A 15765-nucleotide genomic window follows, 5' to 3' on the forward strand; every position below is an offset into this window, starting at 1 on the left:
CATACGGACGGATAAACAGACGGATATGGCTATACTTTATAGGGTCGGAATCCCTTCCATCCTTCTACTTTCCGATGAATCTAGTTTACCCCTTTACTCTACCAGTAAAGGGTATAAATTGGAACAATTTAGTTTATTGTTTAGTGATTAAATGTTTTCTCATAAATACAGATTAAATATTTTCACAATAAGAAGAAGAAAGTATATAGTATAAACCTTTACCGATTAGCAAAGTAATCTTCAATTAGTATGGGCTGATGACCGCTTCCATTTTGTTTATGCGATTTCGCCGCCTTTGATAAGCGGATAAGCTGATAGTGGGCTAATTAGGCTATAAGTAGGGGCTCGATTCCAATCCTTTGAACAGTTTCGCCATGAAGTTAATGTGGAGCACAGCTGTTTTGGGGATCGCTTTCCTCCTCGTCGGTTGTGGGGCCTTCAGCCTGCCGGATGTTCCCGATAACCTGACCAAAGAACAGCGTTCCGCGGCTATCGTCTCAGGTGGGTCTAAAATACTCTTTATGACAAGTTATAAATTCTTTTAAAAAGTTCTTGAACCAATAAAATAAAAGACCAACTCTAATATTTTTTGAGTTTTTTACTACTCTTTCGTATAAGTGATTTTAAAATAGGCATTTTAATAACCGATGTAATTAGACGATATTATTGTCATAAATAAAAATCCTTTGACGAAAGTGAATAAATTAAAATATTAAATGTAAAATAGTCAGATATGGATAAAGAAATTTCAAAGATCTTTAAATATTATTATCGCTGAATGAATTGAAATGCCTATCAATATATGAATGGTGTGGAACAGATGGTCACCCATTCAATGTTTTTTAGAGATCTCCAAAAGATAATTCGCAGTAGACAGCTTGAAGTACCTAATTTTTGACATTCGTGATTGGATTGTTTTGCAGCTAGCATAGCGGAAGAGATAAGCCGTGAGTACCTGAAGTATCACCGGACGGGAATCGAAACGCCGAGGCTTCAGGAGCTGGGAAAGGACCTGCGGAACAGCCACAGCAAAAAGGCGATTTTCACGGAGTCCATGGCTGATCTGAGCTCCACGGATCAGTATTTTGTTTGCACCTTGTGCAGATCCACCATAAATGTATTTGCCAGAACTTGGACCCAGTGGGAGTTGACTGGTCCGGAAAGAGATGCTGAGGCCAAGAAATATTTACTTGGACTCTGTGATTACTTTGACGTTATGACCCCAGAGGTTTGCTCCGGAATTTTCGATCTCAACTGGCCCATTCTTGACTTTATCCTGCATGAAACTGTGGCGAGCTCCCAGTCCTTCTGCAGTATGCTGCCCATTCCCATTTGCCAGGTGAATCAGGAGGAGTACAATCTTACTTTGAGTATTCAGGGTGATTCGCCCACCGAGTCCAATTCGAATTTACCCGCCAAGAGCTCTGAGGATATTCTAGTCCTCCACCTGACCGATATCCATTATGATCCTGAGTACGCCGAGGGTAGCAATGCAGCTTGCGATGAGCCCATGTGCTGCAGGAACTCTCTACCCGCAGGATCTGATTCCTCTGCAGCAGCTGGTTTTTGGTCCGATTACCGTGACTGTGACTGCCCCAAACGCCTTATTCTGAGTGCCTTCGATCACATCAGGGAGAACCACAAGATCGATTGGATATATCACACCGGAGATGTGCCGCCCCACAATGTGTGGTCCACCACCAAACAGGGAAATATGGACATGCTGACCGAAATCGATGGACTGCTGGCCGAGTACTTCCCAAACACGCCCATCTATCCCTGCCTCGGAAACCACGAACCCCATCCTACGAATGTGTGAGTACCCGTAATTTGCAGACCCTCAGTAGTATTAAGATAATGACCCAGATGCGACAAGTTCAAAGGAACGTGTCCGAAATTGGCTTAAATTGGCGCAAAATTTGGGGTTTGGGTAATTCTCGGTCATTTCGACACGAAAGGTACTCTTACTTGCGACCCAAAAAAAGTAAGGTTATACAACAACTAATTTTCTTATCCAATTATTCAATTGTACTGACCGACATTACTGACTTGTCATTAAAACCCTCATATAATATATGAGGACTTCTGTTTATTGTAACTTTTTCCCACAGTAGAGGTCTCTATTATAAAGTTCGATATAATAACAGTAATTAAGCCACTTTGAATAAAGGAACTACAAACTGCCGATACTAATCTTAATATGTGCTTAAAAATGCTAAATAGACTTTCATTGAAAGCTTCTGTATTTTCCGTCAAGATAAAGTTTATTGGAAGAATTTCCCACAATAGCTCCCCCACTGCAAGCTTATAAAGTATGATATGGTAGCCCGTAGTAAACATTTACAACCGCTAACTGGTGCAATTTTGAATGGAGGTAGTACCACCAACCGAAACTAATCTACTGATTATAAAAATGATCGTGTTTGAAACGACTGGTGGGCACTAATGCATTTATAGCTCCTGGGCACCTAATGATATAATAATAAAATTCAAGTGGTAGCTAGTTTTTCCAGAATTAGTAATTCAATCAATTAATAATAATATTAATATTTGTTAAATATTTTATAGTTTCGCCAACGATGAGGTACCCGAAGAGCTGAAAGTGGATTGGCTTTATCAGCACGTTTGGAGTCTGTGGTCCAAGTGGCTGCCCGCTGAGGCGAAGGACACCGTCCTTCGGGGAGGATATTACACCGTCTCCCCAAGCCAAGGTCACCGCATTGTGACTCTGAACAGCATGGATTGCTACCTGTACAACTGGTGGTTGTACTACAACGCCTCCTTGATCCAAGAACAGCTCCAGTGGTTCCACGATACTCTACTATCGGCTGAGGAGGCGGGCGAATCGGTCCACATCCTCACCCACATTCCCGCTGGCGATGGCGATTGCTGGAGCAATTGGGCATACGAGTACAACAGGGTTCTCACGCGATTCAATGGCATAATAACTGGAGCTTTCAGTGGGCACACCCACAAGGACGAGATGAACCTGCACTACTCCGATGAGGGTTATGCCACCGTGGTGAATTGGAATGGAGGTAGTCTGACCTCCTACTCAAATAAGAATCCCAACTACCGGCTGTACGAACTCAGTCCGGGAAACTGGCAGGTTCTGGATCACCAGACCTTCACATTCAATCTGACCGAGGCCAATTTGAGCCCCAGCGAACAGCCCAAGTGGTACTTGGAGTACCAGTTCGCCAAGGAGTACACCGAGGATACCAGTCCTGCGGGAATCGATCGATTATTGCAGGAAATGGCTGAGAAACCCGCTCTGCTTAGGAAGTTCTGGCGGAACAAGTTCACCAATTCGGATCCCAAGTTGGCAGAGGGCTGCGATGACACTTGTCTCAGTCAGACAATCTGTAGAATTGCCACCAGTAACTATCAGGAGCGAACTCGCTGCAAGGAACTGCAGGCAATCCTGGCAGAGAGTGTGAGTAACTTATGGTAATCCCTAATAAACTTACCTTTAACATATAATTTTCTATAACCCTAGCTGGAGAAAGAGACAGATACCGATGATAATGGCGGTGGAGGTGCTGCGGGCCTGACTGCCCTCAGTTTGGCTTCTCTACTGGCACTTTTAGCTGCATCCAAAGTTCTTGGCTGAGACTTATCAGTGCCACCCGTCTATTCTTAAACCATATCATCATAAGCCATAATCGAACCCCATAAAGAGGGGCCGTAAAACTACTACTAAAAGGCCCGAAACCCCTGCAGATAAAGGGAAACCAATAAAACACACGTTTCTTATAGTCAACACTCAGAATGTTCGATATACATATATATATTACCTAAGATGCCTCTCGGGTAGCGAATACTTTGCGAATTAGCTGGATTAAGTTAAGAGTTAAGTTTAAGCACTACGATGGAATTCCGGGGAGGTGTTGTCCGCTGATCAGGATACATTTTCCACATTCTTATTTTTACAAACATGTACATTTTTGTTTTGGACAGGAGGGTCCTAGCTCGCCTATCCAGCTTAGAGCGCACAGATGAGCGTGGCGATGTCCATGTCCTGCACATCGGCCTTTCGCAGGACAATGGCCGCCTGGTTCTGGAAGCGACCGGAAGACACCAATCTCACGGTGCTCACCCCGCAGAAGAGGGCCTGTTCGGGACCCAAGTCACTGGAGGCTCCACACACGGCACTCGCCTGCTCCATTCCGATGGGGTCCAGTCCCGAGGATCCTCCGATCTCTAACCGATCACTGGGCAATTGACACTGGGTTGGGGGTAGGTGTATATATATTAGCCGGGGAAATGGAATACTGCAGGATTATAATTACATCATAGTTGACCTTGGGCTGGGCCCTCACACTCTTGCCGCCTATACGCAAACTGGCCAGGGAAACCACGGCCGGAAAGAGCGCCGAGATGGTGCAGTTGCGAGCCTGGCCAAAGTTGGTCATCTTGTACATGGCAGCCGTGTCCTGGACCAAGACATTGCAAGCTAAAATATTTTAAGAAAATATATTTTGAAAACGTAATTTAATAAGTTAAAAATATGATAAAATTATGTTTTGAACAATACCCATAGAAAGTAAAGATGCCACTTAACTTATCACTCTGAATAAAGGTGCCTTAAAGTATGCTCCAACAAATTTTATTACAAGATTTCAAGCAGACAAATGGAGTTCGTTTCCCATTGCATACTTTTGGGCAACCTTTAGAACTTAGTTATTTCCTTATTAAATTGTACTATATTTATTAATGAAGTTGCAAAAGTATTATACTTACGTTGCGTGATCTTGTGGAATCGCACGTTGGCCACAAAGGAGCCTCGAACGGGAATGCGGTACTGGAGCAAAGCGGCGTTCTGACTCGAACGGAAGAACTTCTTATTGCTAACTCGCGGCCTAAAGAGTTATGGGGGATTAGGCATTACAATGATAGTAATACAATCTTATTCTGCAATTACCATTGCCTGTAATTGTTGCAGAACTCGTAAACACGCTCCTCCAGCGGTCGGTGGTGATCTTTAATCCCCGGGAAGTACTCGCCATTCAGCTCCCAGCCGTCAACAAACTATTGTAATCCCGAAGGAAAGTGGGTCACACTTGGGCATAATTTAGTGACACTTTGGAGCACTTACCGCCATTAGGGCTCCTGTCTCGCAGTTCGCGTCGTAGTGCTTCATTGTAATCTCCACAATCGTGTCTGGCTCCCCAATCACATAAAGCCCACAGACCTCGGGCTGCAGTTCCTGGACATCTGCTCCTGCCGCTGTTCCTGTTCCCACTCCTGCCGCTCCTCCTCCTCCTGCTCCTTCCCCCGGAACCACGCCCACTCCTGCTGCTGCTGCTCCAGCCGCCTCCAGTTCGAGCAGAGCTGCCTCCCGATTCAGGGCCGAACTCAGGGGGTTGAGTTTCTTGAAGATGTAGTCACCTGCCTCGGAGGCCACATGCATGCAATCTGGGGAAGGGGTGAAAGCACAAGGGTGGGATTTAATGGCATTACACGGGGAAAAATGGGAAGAGAAGGTCTTGGGAGAAATACCATTCCTAAGTACTTATGATTGTATATCGAGATGATATATTCTAACCAAAAATACTGTCTATTTCATTTAGATAATGGTTGTAATGGAATTTTTAAAAACCTTTTATCTCATACTTTAAATTTAAAACTTCAAACTTCATTTAAACTTCCAATTTATTAAAAGCCCTTTTCTTTTCCTTATTTACAGGATGGTGTTTTATGATAAAGTATTTTTATTAGTAGTTTTTTTCCTGGTGCACCGAATGCACTTGATGCCCTGGAGCACTAAAGTAATGGCAGCTCAAGCCCGAACCCGCAAACCGAATCCGAAACCAATTTGTCTTGGCAAATTTCCACGATATCCTGGGAAGTTCAGGGATTAGGGGTGGGCAATTGAAATCCCCTTTGATTGTTTCCAGCTTGGCTCCTGGGCAACAATTAATTTATCATGCGCATCCACTTAATGCCGGCCATCGTTGGCTGATTTATGGCCGGCATTATTAGCCGGGTGGCCCACTCATACTCATATGCGATGTGCGATATGTGGGCTGCTTTTTATGACCTTTCGCTCTCTGGGACCTCCGTACCTCCCAAAGGCAGGCCGAAAACAATTAAACCACTATTTGACTTATTTTTTGGCCCACTCTTGACATGCATGTCACATACTCGGAATGAACTTATGTGGGATGTAATCGTACGTGAATCCCTTGATGGGGAATTGGGTCCTGGGGAAGGATGGGAAGACTGTCACTTGGCGCCAATTTGTTTACGACACTCCCTAATTGCTTTCCAGTGGCTTTCTGGGCTTTTTTACACTTCTGTTTATTGCAACAGACAATTAAAACATCTCTATTCATAATTGATTAGGCATTATGGTTTAATAATCATAGCCAAAGTGGCTGGTAGTTTATGAGTAATCATTAAATATTCATTTATTTAATTTGACTCGTAAAGAGTAATAAACTCATTTTTGCAATATTACTTTGATTTAACTTATAACCAAAAATGGGCTTTAATCCATGGACATTTTTCCTTTAATCTGAGTTAAAGAGCTTTACGATCCATCCTATCTAAACTTTTTTAGAACTGTAACTTCTTCCATAACTGCAAAATATTGTTGAGACCTGAGCTCCTTTTTCTTTATCCCCTGGATTAGAGTGGTTTTCCATTTGTCCTTTCAAATGGTATTTCTATTTCTGGAAGTGACGTCACTAAGCTGACCCTTCCTCTATTGAAAACTTCCTCCCTTTGCCCCTGACTATAAATAAAAGCAATTATAAATCGGCACAGCCACAGATTTGTTGATGTTTCCACCTGATTCAGAGACTGTGAGACTGATGCAACTTTACAATTTCTGTGACCTGTGACATGCGGTTGCTTTGACGATGGTTGTCCCCTGGGAAAAAGGGAAATGGAAGGAAAGTCTGGTGGGAGGGATTAAGTCAATTGAGGTTGGCACGAGCTGCTGGCAATCCATTGAAATTTATTAAGTTTTCTTTCGCAGGAATCACAATATTCCGGGTCTATGGCCATCGAGTGACCACAAGTTTGAAATGTCCATCAAGCATTTCCAACTGGACAGTTTGGGTCACTTTCGCTGGGCAGAGAGGGGATACTCGAGTGCACTTTGATTTGAATTTTAATGGGCAATAAATTCGAGCGTTGCCTGGTTGTACAAATTGCTCATACGCCCTGGGTTACCAGCTGTAGAGGGATATTACAAGAAGCGCTCACAACTTATGCAGAAATCAATTTGAGAGACAAGTAAACAAGGTTTAGAAAGCGCTTTAAACTTGTCGCTGCCGCCAAAGTGCATTTCCCATTTTCCTTTCTCCGCCGAGGGCACTTGACTGCAAAAGTTTCCCCACCCTTCTCGGTTCTCGTATATGAATATGGTATATGGGGATCTTAACTTACCTGAGACCGTGTGCACATTGTGCGGCACCGCAGGGTTGGGGAAAAGCTCAAAGGACCGCTTTACACTGGGCCAGGCCTGAAACACAAATTACGCAGAATGTGAGGCAGTGCACTGGGAGAAAAGTCAGCTTAATTGGTATAAGTAAACTGAACATTTTTAAGAAAACAGTAAAAAATCATAAATTTAATGTAGGTAAAATAATCTTGCAGTTAAAAAGAAATTGCATAATATTTATTCCAATCTCTAATAATAAAAAACTGTTTCGGAACTGAGATTGATAATAATAAAAGGATGTCCTATATTATAAAAATGTTTTCAGTTCAGTCTTTTTCCTTTGATCATTAGAATAATTAGAAAATTTACTTATTGTTTCTAAATGTACTTAATCAACACTTTTTAAAACGAAATATAATTTGATTTAGTTTCTAGCTATATTTTTTTAAAAATAATATAATCCAAAAACTCTTAATTCTTAACACAATTATAATAACCTTGAAGATATTGGAGAATTTCTGAATTAGTAGATAAGAACTCACAAATATCATCAAAGAAAGTACATTTCCACTGACACAACTTTTTTCCAACTTCCAGTATTGCCATATTTAATGAAACTTTAATGTATTTAATGAAATGTAATGCTTTTTGCGGAAAGCTCCCCTCCTCGAGGCTGAGTCAGATCAGGAGCAGTCAGCCAGTGCCTCTGCACCATATTACCCGTACACAAAAGACAGACATCCAGACGAGAGGGCAGGGGAATTCCGCGATGGGGCATGTCCTGGCCCAAGGATCTGCGGGAGGTCCTCGCCGGATAATGTCCGCCGACTTCTGCAGTTGTATCCAAAGAAAGGAATCATCGCGGGGGACGGCTAATGCGGCACTTAGCGTCCAGCCCACAAGTGCAACTGCAGAGGACTCGAAATGGGGGACAAGAGGTCATCCGGACTCAGGACAAAAGCCGGTTTTAATTAAACTACCACACACGATTCTCCAATAAACAAGAATCGCGCAGATGACGCTCAGAACGTGCTCGGTACATATTCGTATATATATATCCAAGAGGTCAGAGAAATTTTAAGTGTGACAAATCGGGGGCAAAAGTTAAAACTTTTTATTAAGAAAGGCGGAGAAGCCATTTTTTGCTCCATTTATTTTTCCACTTTTTATGATTGATTAGTGGTAACTTTTTTTTAGATTTTCCTGTTAATTGAAATCGCACCCAGGCCGCTGGGAAATTGATAAATGGTGACGCGTTGGCCGCGGGCTCAAATAAGTGTGTTGAGGCCAAAAAGTTTTGGCTTTCGTTATTCGGCTTTCGGGACATTTGTTTGCGCAACACTCGAGCTTTGGCTTTAACGAGTCGTCGGGGCGTTATGGAACTGTCAATTAGTGGCGGTTTGGGCCGCAGCAACTTTAATCCCTAAAGATACCCCTAAAAATATAAACCTAAAAAACCTAAAAATCAAGGATTGCCGGCTGACGTCACAAGTGCTTGGTCGCGAATCGGAGGATTCGACGAGAGTCTGGATAAACTGTCAACAGGCAGTAAATAAATAATAAACATGATCCCTTTGAAAACACACTTGGCAGCGGGCTCATTTGCATAATCACAATGCCATCGGGTTGGGGCTATTTCCAAGGGGTGAACTGTGGGCGAGAATCACAATCGCTGGCCCCTTTTGTCAAACTAAGCGAATCGCAGGATGCGCCAGCTGCTCCTTGAAAAGGTTCCATTGGGACCTGGATTGCTATCCGAAAGTTGCCACGGAGATCCGAGGATTCTGGCCCTTTCAAAGTAGCTGAAAACTTTGTGGGCGGCGGGGGCAGCGCAAAAAATAGAACATTTCTATCGGCATTGTGACAATCCCTCGCAGAATCCCGGCAAGTTAACAAACTTTCCCTTTCACCTCCATTGAACTTGCATTTCTGCATTTATTGGCTTTTGAATGGTCGGCTTTTATTAGCTTTTTACTTGAAGTCATATGCCATTGGAAAAAATCGTTATTAAGCAGATGAACCCGGTTTTTATTTAAGTTTTAACTTACAATGGAATTTTCGAATAATAAGTTCCCGTTTTTATTTAAGCTTTATAATGGAATTTTCGAATAATAAATTCCTCGGAAAAAAACTTTTCACAAAAAGGTAGAAACATGTTAAAGCTTAATTGAATAATTTTGTGAAAAATGTTTTATCATAAAATATAAAAGTCTCTACCAGATAGGCCAAAAAAATATTTTATAAAAAAAATTTATTTTTGAACATTTTTCCCAAGTTTAAATTGGTTTATGTTAATTTCTCAATTTATTTTCCTTTAAATGATTCCTGAATTTAAAATAAATTAAAACTTCCTTTGTAATTTTGGGAGCCTGGCTTGAATTCTTAATGAATTGAGTTATAGAATGCTCTCATTGAAAAACTGGAATATTCAATTAGTTGCTTCTACTCTGGCCTGTTCTATTTTAAAATGTTCATTCATATTTTGTCAGCTCGGCGGTCGCGAGAATTGATTAATGAGCCTGTTGTTCTGCGAGTAAATCAATTCCAGCATTTTTCGGAATTGTTCAGGATAATGGAAATGGCAGGGATCAACCCTCAAGGTCGTCGTGGGCGGCAGTTTCCTTTGTTTCCGTCACTCCAGAAGCCCCGAAAACCCGCTAATTAGCCAAGGATATGCGAATCAGGTCCTCACATGGCAGAAATATTTTTGTGACTTGATTAAAAGTTCGCTTAGCGGATGAAGGCGACACTTTCGGTGGCGGAAGCAGGCACCTGGCGAAATTCAAATCCTTTTTCAGGGGGTTCAGGTAAATATTGACTTTCGCCATCTCGCGGAAGGAGATTCGGTGGTAATCCTTCGGCTAAGGCAAACACTTGCAATCGAATGGGGGAATATTGGGTGGCGGTTCGGAATGACTAAGTTATGAGACAGCTTCAAAGGATATTCAGCCCTAAGAAAGGTTTTGCCTGTCCATGAATAAGTGATATCACTCGCCAAAGTCCAGAGAAGCAACAGGCTGCCATTGGACCATCAAATATTTAGACGTCTTTATGGGCGCCGTAAATTTCACTCAGGGAATCGTCCTGAAAGGATTCGTCTAACTGAGTGATGATGGTTCAAATATGCGCATAATGCCGGATGCTGAGGAAGTTAAGTCGAATGAATGGTCGCGAAATAAGCAGGGAACGGAAGGATTTTTTGGGAAAAATAGTTCCCACGAGACCTTAGAAGCACTAAGAATATCCCCACCAAAAAGGCATTTAATTTTCAACCCACTCCTTACAGATTTCTAATTTTTCACAAGATGACTTCATTTGCGTCAGCAGCTCATTCAACTTTGCGATTAAAAGTTAAACTCGGCATTTGTCGCAGCTAATACTCATCAAGTGAAAATCCAAGGATTAACGAGGAAAGCCGCAAATGAACTCGATTACGCATACGCACTGTTGGGCAAACCCACAGAATCACCGAGAGTTATTGGCTTTAATCATTCAATTAACTTTGCGCAACCGCAAATGAACTGTTAAATGCAATTTGGCCAACAAGTTATTTTGGTAGCCGCCTTTGACGTCACGTTTTTGGGTTAATTCTAAGCTGCAGTGGCATAAAAAGATGGCGGGATGTGTGCTGCCACGACGGAAATTAGTTCTCCTCCCCGATTTTTATCGAACATATTGCATTCGAGATTTATGCAAGAGTTCTGCCAGAACGAAATTGAATAGCCGGCATAAATTTCGCGCAACTGCTGCTACATGATGGAGGAAATTTATGGAAATTAGTGGGATCCCAGAACCATATTTTGGTGATGCCAGCAAGATATTCTAGCATAAGATATGAGGTTAAATTGGCTTGTAGGGCAGAATCTATTACAACCCACAAAGAGAAGAACATAAAGTTACCACACATTGAAATTAAAAGACATATATACCGAAAACCCGAGGATAGATAAAAGTGTCTAGAAGTATGCAACAATATATTTCAAAACAGGAACCTATGGAGTTATTTTTTTACTGTACACTTTTAGGCACCTTAATACTATGAATATTTCTTTTTCTATGAGAGTACACATGATGAACCATAAAAGCCTCTACAAAGGCTCCATTTTAAGTGCATATTCTCTAGATTGGCAATGAAATACGCATATAAATTAGAGGGAATTTAGCGGTTAATCCCACCCAGATTCACCTGATCCCCCGTTTGTGGGTGCTGCAATTAGAGGTCACCTCTGAATGTTAAAGCTTATCTTTCATGTCTTTTCCGCTCCACAACTCGATTTCCCCACCCCTTTGCACCCGTTGACATTCGTGGTTTAATTGTTGTCGCTCTCACATGTTGCCAGAGTGAAAAACGGCGGGGAAATTGAGGAAAAGCAGGAAAATGCGGACGGAAATGGGACAGCAGGGGTGTGGCTGTCATGTCCTGGCTTAAATGGCTGTAAAGTGCCAAAGCGTCGGTGTCAACATTAAGCGCACATCAAGTGCAGGACTCTCTGGCAATCGAGCAGGAAGTGGGATTTGTGGGGCAGGAAAAGCGGTCGGAAAATGTAGGAAAATCTCGTCCATGTCCAGAGTGAGTGACCACCACCCCCACCAGCGCACAAGAAATGAGTCAGTTGCAGATGCAGTTTCATTGCCTTCGAATCGCTGGGTTTTCCCTGCCTTCGAATGTTTGGTTTTTGCCACCGCCCACGGCTCCATTGCAGGTGGCAAATTTACATTTATCCTTGGCCATTGGAGTGGATTCCCAACATCCTGGCCTCCTGACTTGGCCCACAATGTTGCCATTAAGCAAACAGATCGGTGGATCTGCCGGTGATGGATGGCAGGAGCTAAGAAATGGGAAATAGAACCCTAATCGGCCAACACCTCGAATATTTTCATAGCCAGGTGAAATGGTTTCTGTCTTCAGCAGGCCAACATGACAAATGGTTCTTATTATTTTAATATTTAAATATACCTTTTGCAGGGTTAATATTGCAAAATGGTTCTACTTTCCATTTCTTATTCAAAGAAACCTTAATAAATGACTGAAGTACCCACTCAAAGGTAACTAATCGAAAATAAATAAAATTCCTTTTTTATAGCTTACTTTAGAAAACCATACACTTTTTTCGTAGTTTCATGAAATTCCCAAGGGGGTTTCCCTCGCCATTTCTTTTCAACCCTTTTTCCCAGGGTGGATGAGTCTCAATCATAATTAGCTGATTTGTCCGCACGAGTTCTATTTTTGTTTCGGCTGCAGCCAAATGTCACGCGAAACTTTTTCCCCGATTGGGCCATTACCAAATCGAATTAAGTATTCATTTGCGCCGGGCAGCAAACTTTGACCCGCTGACCCGCTTGGACTTCCATAAATTGATTACCAACTCAGTGGGCAGCGTGAGCCTAATGAAGGTAATCTGTTCTGGCCCAAGCCAAAGGCTAAAAAGGCTGCCGAAAGTTTGGCAATAACGCAGATAGCTAGAACCAATCAATCTGGAGAAAAATCTCGGCCAAATGAAATTAGATCAAGTCATTAGCACAACGGGGAAACAAAAGTTGGCCCAACTTGTTGATCGAATTACAAGGAACTACACGGGTGACTTTGTCACTTATTGATGCACAGAGGGAAATTAGAGGGATCTGTTCTTAAACTTTTGAACTGATATTCACAGGAGACCACTTTTGAAAATATAATTTAAGGATCACTTAAAAATAAATGGGGTTTCACAAATTTTGTGGACTTTGTTTTGCCTAACAGATTTTAAAGAAAACACTTCTGATTAATAAACAATATTAAAAATAATATAAACAAACCATTTGGGTATCAAAAAATAATATATTTTACTATAGTACTGCGATTTGAAAAAATTTTTCTTGCTAAAAATAACAGAAATATTAAAATTGCAAGGTACAATATAATACTAATTATACAAGTCTTAAGCCGACACTCACCTGAACGCCCAGCACAATCATGGATAAATAGAGATACACGACCAACTTCATCGCGACTTCCGATTTTCGAAACCTCGGCGTAAAAAGGCCAATCCCCGCGGGGAGATTGAGTTTATGTTTTTCAAGTATGAGGTTTTCAATTAACCCTCAAGTTCCGGAGTGCCTTCTTTTGATCCTTCTTCCGATGGCCTGACCAGAGATTAGAGCAGGAATCACGCACCCAATAACTTCATTAGAGCGTGGAATTAGCGACGGGGCACGCGGTGCTACTGGGCACACGTTGCGTATACTTGATGCGGGTTTGAAACTGCGCCGGGGAAACCGTACTTTTCTTTATTTTAACAGGGACAAAGAAACCGAGAAACCGTTGCAGGACGAAAAAAAGGACGATGCGTCAACGCTGCCGCCCGACGACCGAGTGTTGGTCCTTATCAGCGCCGCATTTCCTTTTATAGCCAGCCAGCCAGTCGGTTTTTTTCAGTTCTTATTTTTCCTGACACTTTTCCGAGGGGTTTTCTTTCAGGGCTTACAAAAGTCGTTTCTTTATGATATCTTATTATATTTTAAAGATTTTTTAAAACTTTTCAGTATAAACATTCTGTTACTTTTTGTATTATTAATATTACGCCTCGGTTTTCATTGCACTTTTTTGAAATACTTGCCGCTGTTTAGTTTTTCACCATTATTAGCTTTTCTGGTGACTTATCTTGGGGCATTGCCAACAAGCAGACCTGAGGAAAAGCTTAGTTGGAAAGCTCTTTCAAAAGGAAACCGGGTGTTATTTATGTAAACTTAAACGCAGACTTTTTCCTATATATTTTATGGAACTTCAATTGTGCTCTCTTTGCATCTCAACAATAAACATATTATTCTTAAATATAAGTAACGTTTAAGGTTTTGGTTGGAATTTTCTGAGTTTCCAAACGAATTCGAATTTATATATTTTGGGTAAAGGAATTTTAACAGATCTAACTTTAAAATGTCTTCACTCTAATCATCCGAAGTTATTCTACACTAATCCCATATCCAAAGTAGGAGCCACAGCCACGGGAATGGGCACATTTCTAGGGTGGCTGACATCCCCTCTGTCATAGTAACCTCCTAAGTGCTCTCCTGGTACATGGTACAGACCATAGTGTAATCCATTGTTGGCAACCTGTGGGTAAATATGGGAAATTTTAAGAAAATAGTTATTACTATACCCTTTACCCACTCACCCTCTTTAATCCATTAATGGAGGCCAAAAGCAGGGCCATTTTGGCTAGTAGCAGAGCTTTTCCACTCACTATAGACAGCATTTGGAAACCCATGGGCACTAGAATAGCACCCAAAGCAGTTACTCCAAACATCATGGTGATAATCATATTATAACGATGCCGCCTCAATCGGGCACTTCCCACAGGATCCGTAGAAGAACTCTCTAGGAAAAGAGATGTTAAATCAATAAAGAAAGATATAGGAGTCAGGCAATACCCACCACTACTTAGATATCGCTCTGTTAGTTTTCCCAAGTTCACTTGCAGAGTGTGGGTGGTTAGACCCTTGGCCAAACTCACGGCCAACTGATCGAACCAGGTTAGATGCTTCAGATCCTTCCGTTCGTCTTGGGGTCTCGATGTATTTGCAGTGATATTCGGAGCGATCACCAGACGCACTCCATCGTATATGGAAATCTCGGGAGACGACATAATGCCCTCGAACATGTGTAAGCTTCTTGAGCGGAAACAGGACCACAGACTTTGCGATACTCCCGATTGATAGCAGTCTCGAAGCTCGCTGCGCAACTTCCTCAGCTGGGATATCCATGATTTATCAGCCTGATCCTCGCCAGCCGCAAAACGATCACTTAGGATTACTCCAAGCAGGATTATAATCAGACCCGATGGACAACGCATTGTTCACCCGGCGAACACAAAAATGAAACTGCATCAAAAGCGACTCCATCGATGAGGTTTTTATAACCCATCGCTGATCAGTGATCGGCGACCGATCTCGTCCAGTGCACCCGGTCATTGGGGCAGATTTGTGAAGACCCTCTTCTCGGGTCGGATCCCTAACGGTTTCTTTTAGCGGTCATGGTCGGCGGACAGTGGCTGTTGACTTCGAAACCGAGTCTGGGCAACCCAGAAAGCCAAATGGGCAGTGCCTAAAATTAACTTGTCAACATCGATTTGCAAATGCCCACCATCGCACAGTTCTAATCAGATGCGTTTCGACCCTGTTTAGTGGCAGTGGCCATGAATTAGACGCTCGATTGAGTTGGCAAGCAGCTTTCAAAGGGCGGTACCTCTACTCTATGGGTCACTTTAAATGGGAGTAGTGACTTCGTTTTTTAAATCCTTTTTAAAATTCAAAATGAATTATTAAAATAGTTAGGGGGTTTATATATTGATACTTTCTGCTATTAAAAATTGTTAGATATTTTATTTAAGGTATAT

The 15765-nt window shown here is 42.1% G+C and overlaps 4 protein-coding genes across 4 annotated transcripts in view; 1 reads left to right on the forward strand and 3 right to left on the reverse strand.

The window, feature by feature from the left end:
- Positions 1–15765, reverse strand: part of RpS7 (ribosomal protein S7) — a 267915-nt gene that overhangs the window by 244776 nt on the left and 7374 nt on the right. The gene's annotated exons all lie outside the window — the stretch shown is intronic.
- On the forward strand, positions 349–3763 carry LOC108017225 (sphingomyelin phosphodiesterase 1). The gene is made up of 4 exons (XM_036819670.3): positions 349–501; positions 924–1815; positions 2569–3436; positions 3500–3763. Exons 1-4 carry the CDS (start codon positions 375–377, stop codon positions 3611–3613), a joined length of 2001 nt encoding a protein of 666 aa, XP_036675565.3. The 5' UTR covers positions 349–374; the 3' UTR covers positions 3614–3763.
- On the reverse strand, positions 3750–13740 carry LOC108017240 (corticotropin-releasing factor-binding protein). Its single transcript, XM_017084237.4, has 7 exons — positions 13328–13740; positions 7399–7474; positions 5099–5418; positions 4925–5031; positions 4744–4862; positions 4293–4456; positions 3750–4228 (listed from the first exon to the last, which is right to left on the reverse strand). The coding sequence occupies exons 1-7, from the start codon at positions 13376–13378 to the stop codon at positions 3986–3988; spliced, it is 1080 nt and encodes a 359-aa protein (XP_016939726.2). The 5' UTR covers positions 13379–13740; the 3' UTR covers positions 3750–3985.
- On the reverse strand, positions 14337–15222 carry Osi23 (DUF1676 domain-containing protein Osi23). The gene is made up of 3 exons (XM_017084223.4): positions 14805–15222; positions 14545–14747; positions 14337–14483 (listed from the first exon to the last, which is right to left on the reverse strand). Exons 1-3 carry the CDS (start codon positions 15220–15222, stop codon positions 14337–14339), a joined length of 768 nt encoding a protein of 255 aa, XP_016939712.4.

Source organism: Drosophila suzukii, chromosome 3 (assembly GCF_043229965.1).
Source record: "Drosophila suzukii chromosome 3, CBGP_Dsuzu_IsoJpt1.0, whole genome shotgun sequence".
Classification (NCBI taxonomy): domain Eukaryota; kingdom Metazoa; phylum Arthropoda; class Insecta; order Diptera; family Drosophilidae; genus Drosophila; species Drosophila suzukii.

Excerpts from the sequence above, each read along its gene's own strand:
- LOC108017240 (XM_017084237.4), bottom strand. The coding sequence starts at position 13,378 with ATGAAGTTGGTCGTGTATCTCTATTTATCCATGATTGTGCTGGGCGTT. Across the intron at positions 5,419-7,398 it reads CAATGTGCACACGGTCTCAG|ATTGCATGCATGTGGCCTCC; the intron begins GTAAGTTAAGAT and ends CCCCTTCCCCAG. Across the intron at positions 5,032-5,098 it reads AGACAGGAGCCCTAATGGCG|TTTGTTGACGGCTGGGAGCT; the intron begins GTAAGTGCTCCA and ends GGATTACAATAG.
- LOC108017225 (XM_036819670.3), top strand. The coding sequence starts at position 375 with ATGAAGTTAATGTGGAGCACAGCTGTTTTGGGGATCGCTTTCCTCCTC. Across the intron at positions 1,816-2,568 it reads GAACCCCATCCTACGAATGT|TTTCGCCAACGATGAGGTAC; the intron begins GTGAGTACCCGT and ends AATATTTTATAG. Across the intron at positions 3,437-3,499 it reads AGGCAATCCTGGCAGAGAGT|CTGGAGAAAGAGACAGATAC; the intron begins GTGAGTAACTTA and ends CTATAACCCTAG.
- Osi23 (XM_017084223.4), bottom strand. The coding sequence starts at position 15,222 with ATGCGTTGTCCATCGGGTCTGATTATAATCCTGCTTGGAGTAATCCTA. Across the intron at positions 14,748-14,804 it reads AGAGCGATATCTAAGTAGTG|AGAGTTCTTCTACGGATCCT; the intron begins GTGGGTATTGCC and ends CTCTTTTCCTAG. Across the intron at positions 14,484-14,544 it reads CCATTAATGGATTAAAGAGG|GTTGCCAACAATGGATTACA; the intron begins GTGAGTGGGTAA and ends ATTTACCCACAG.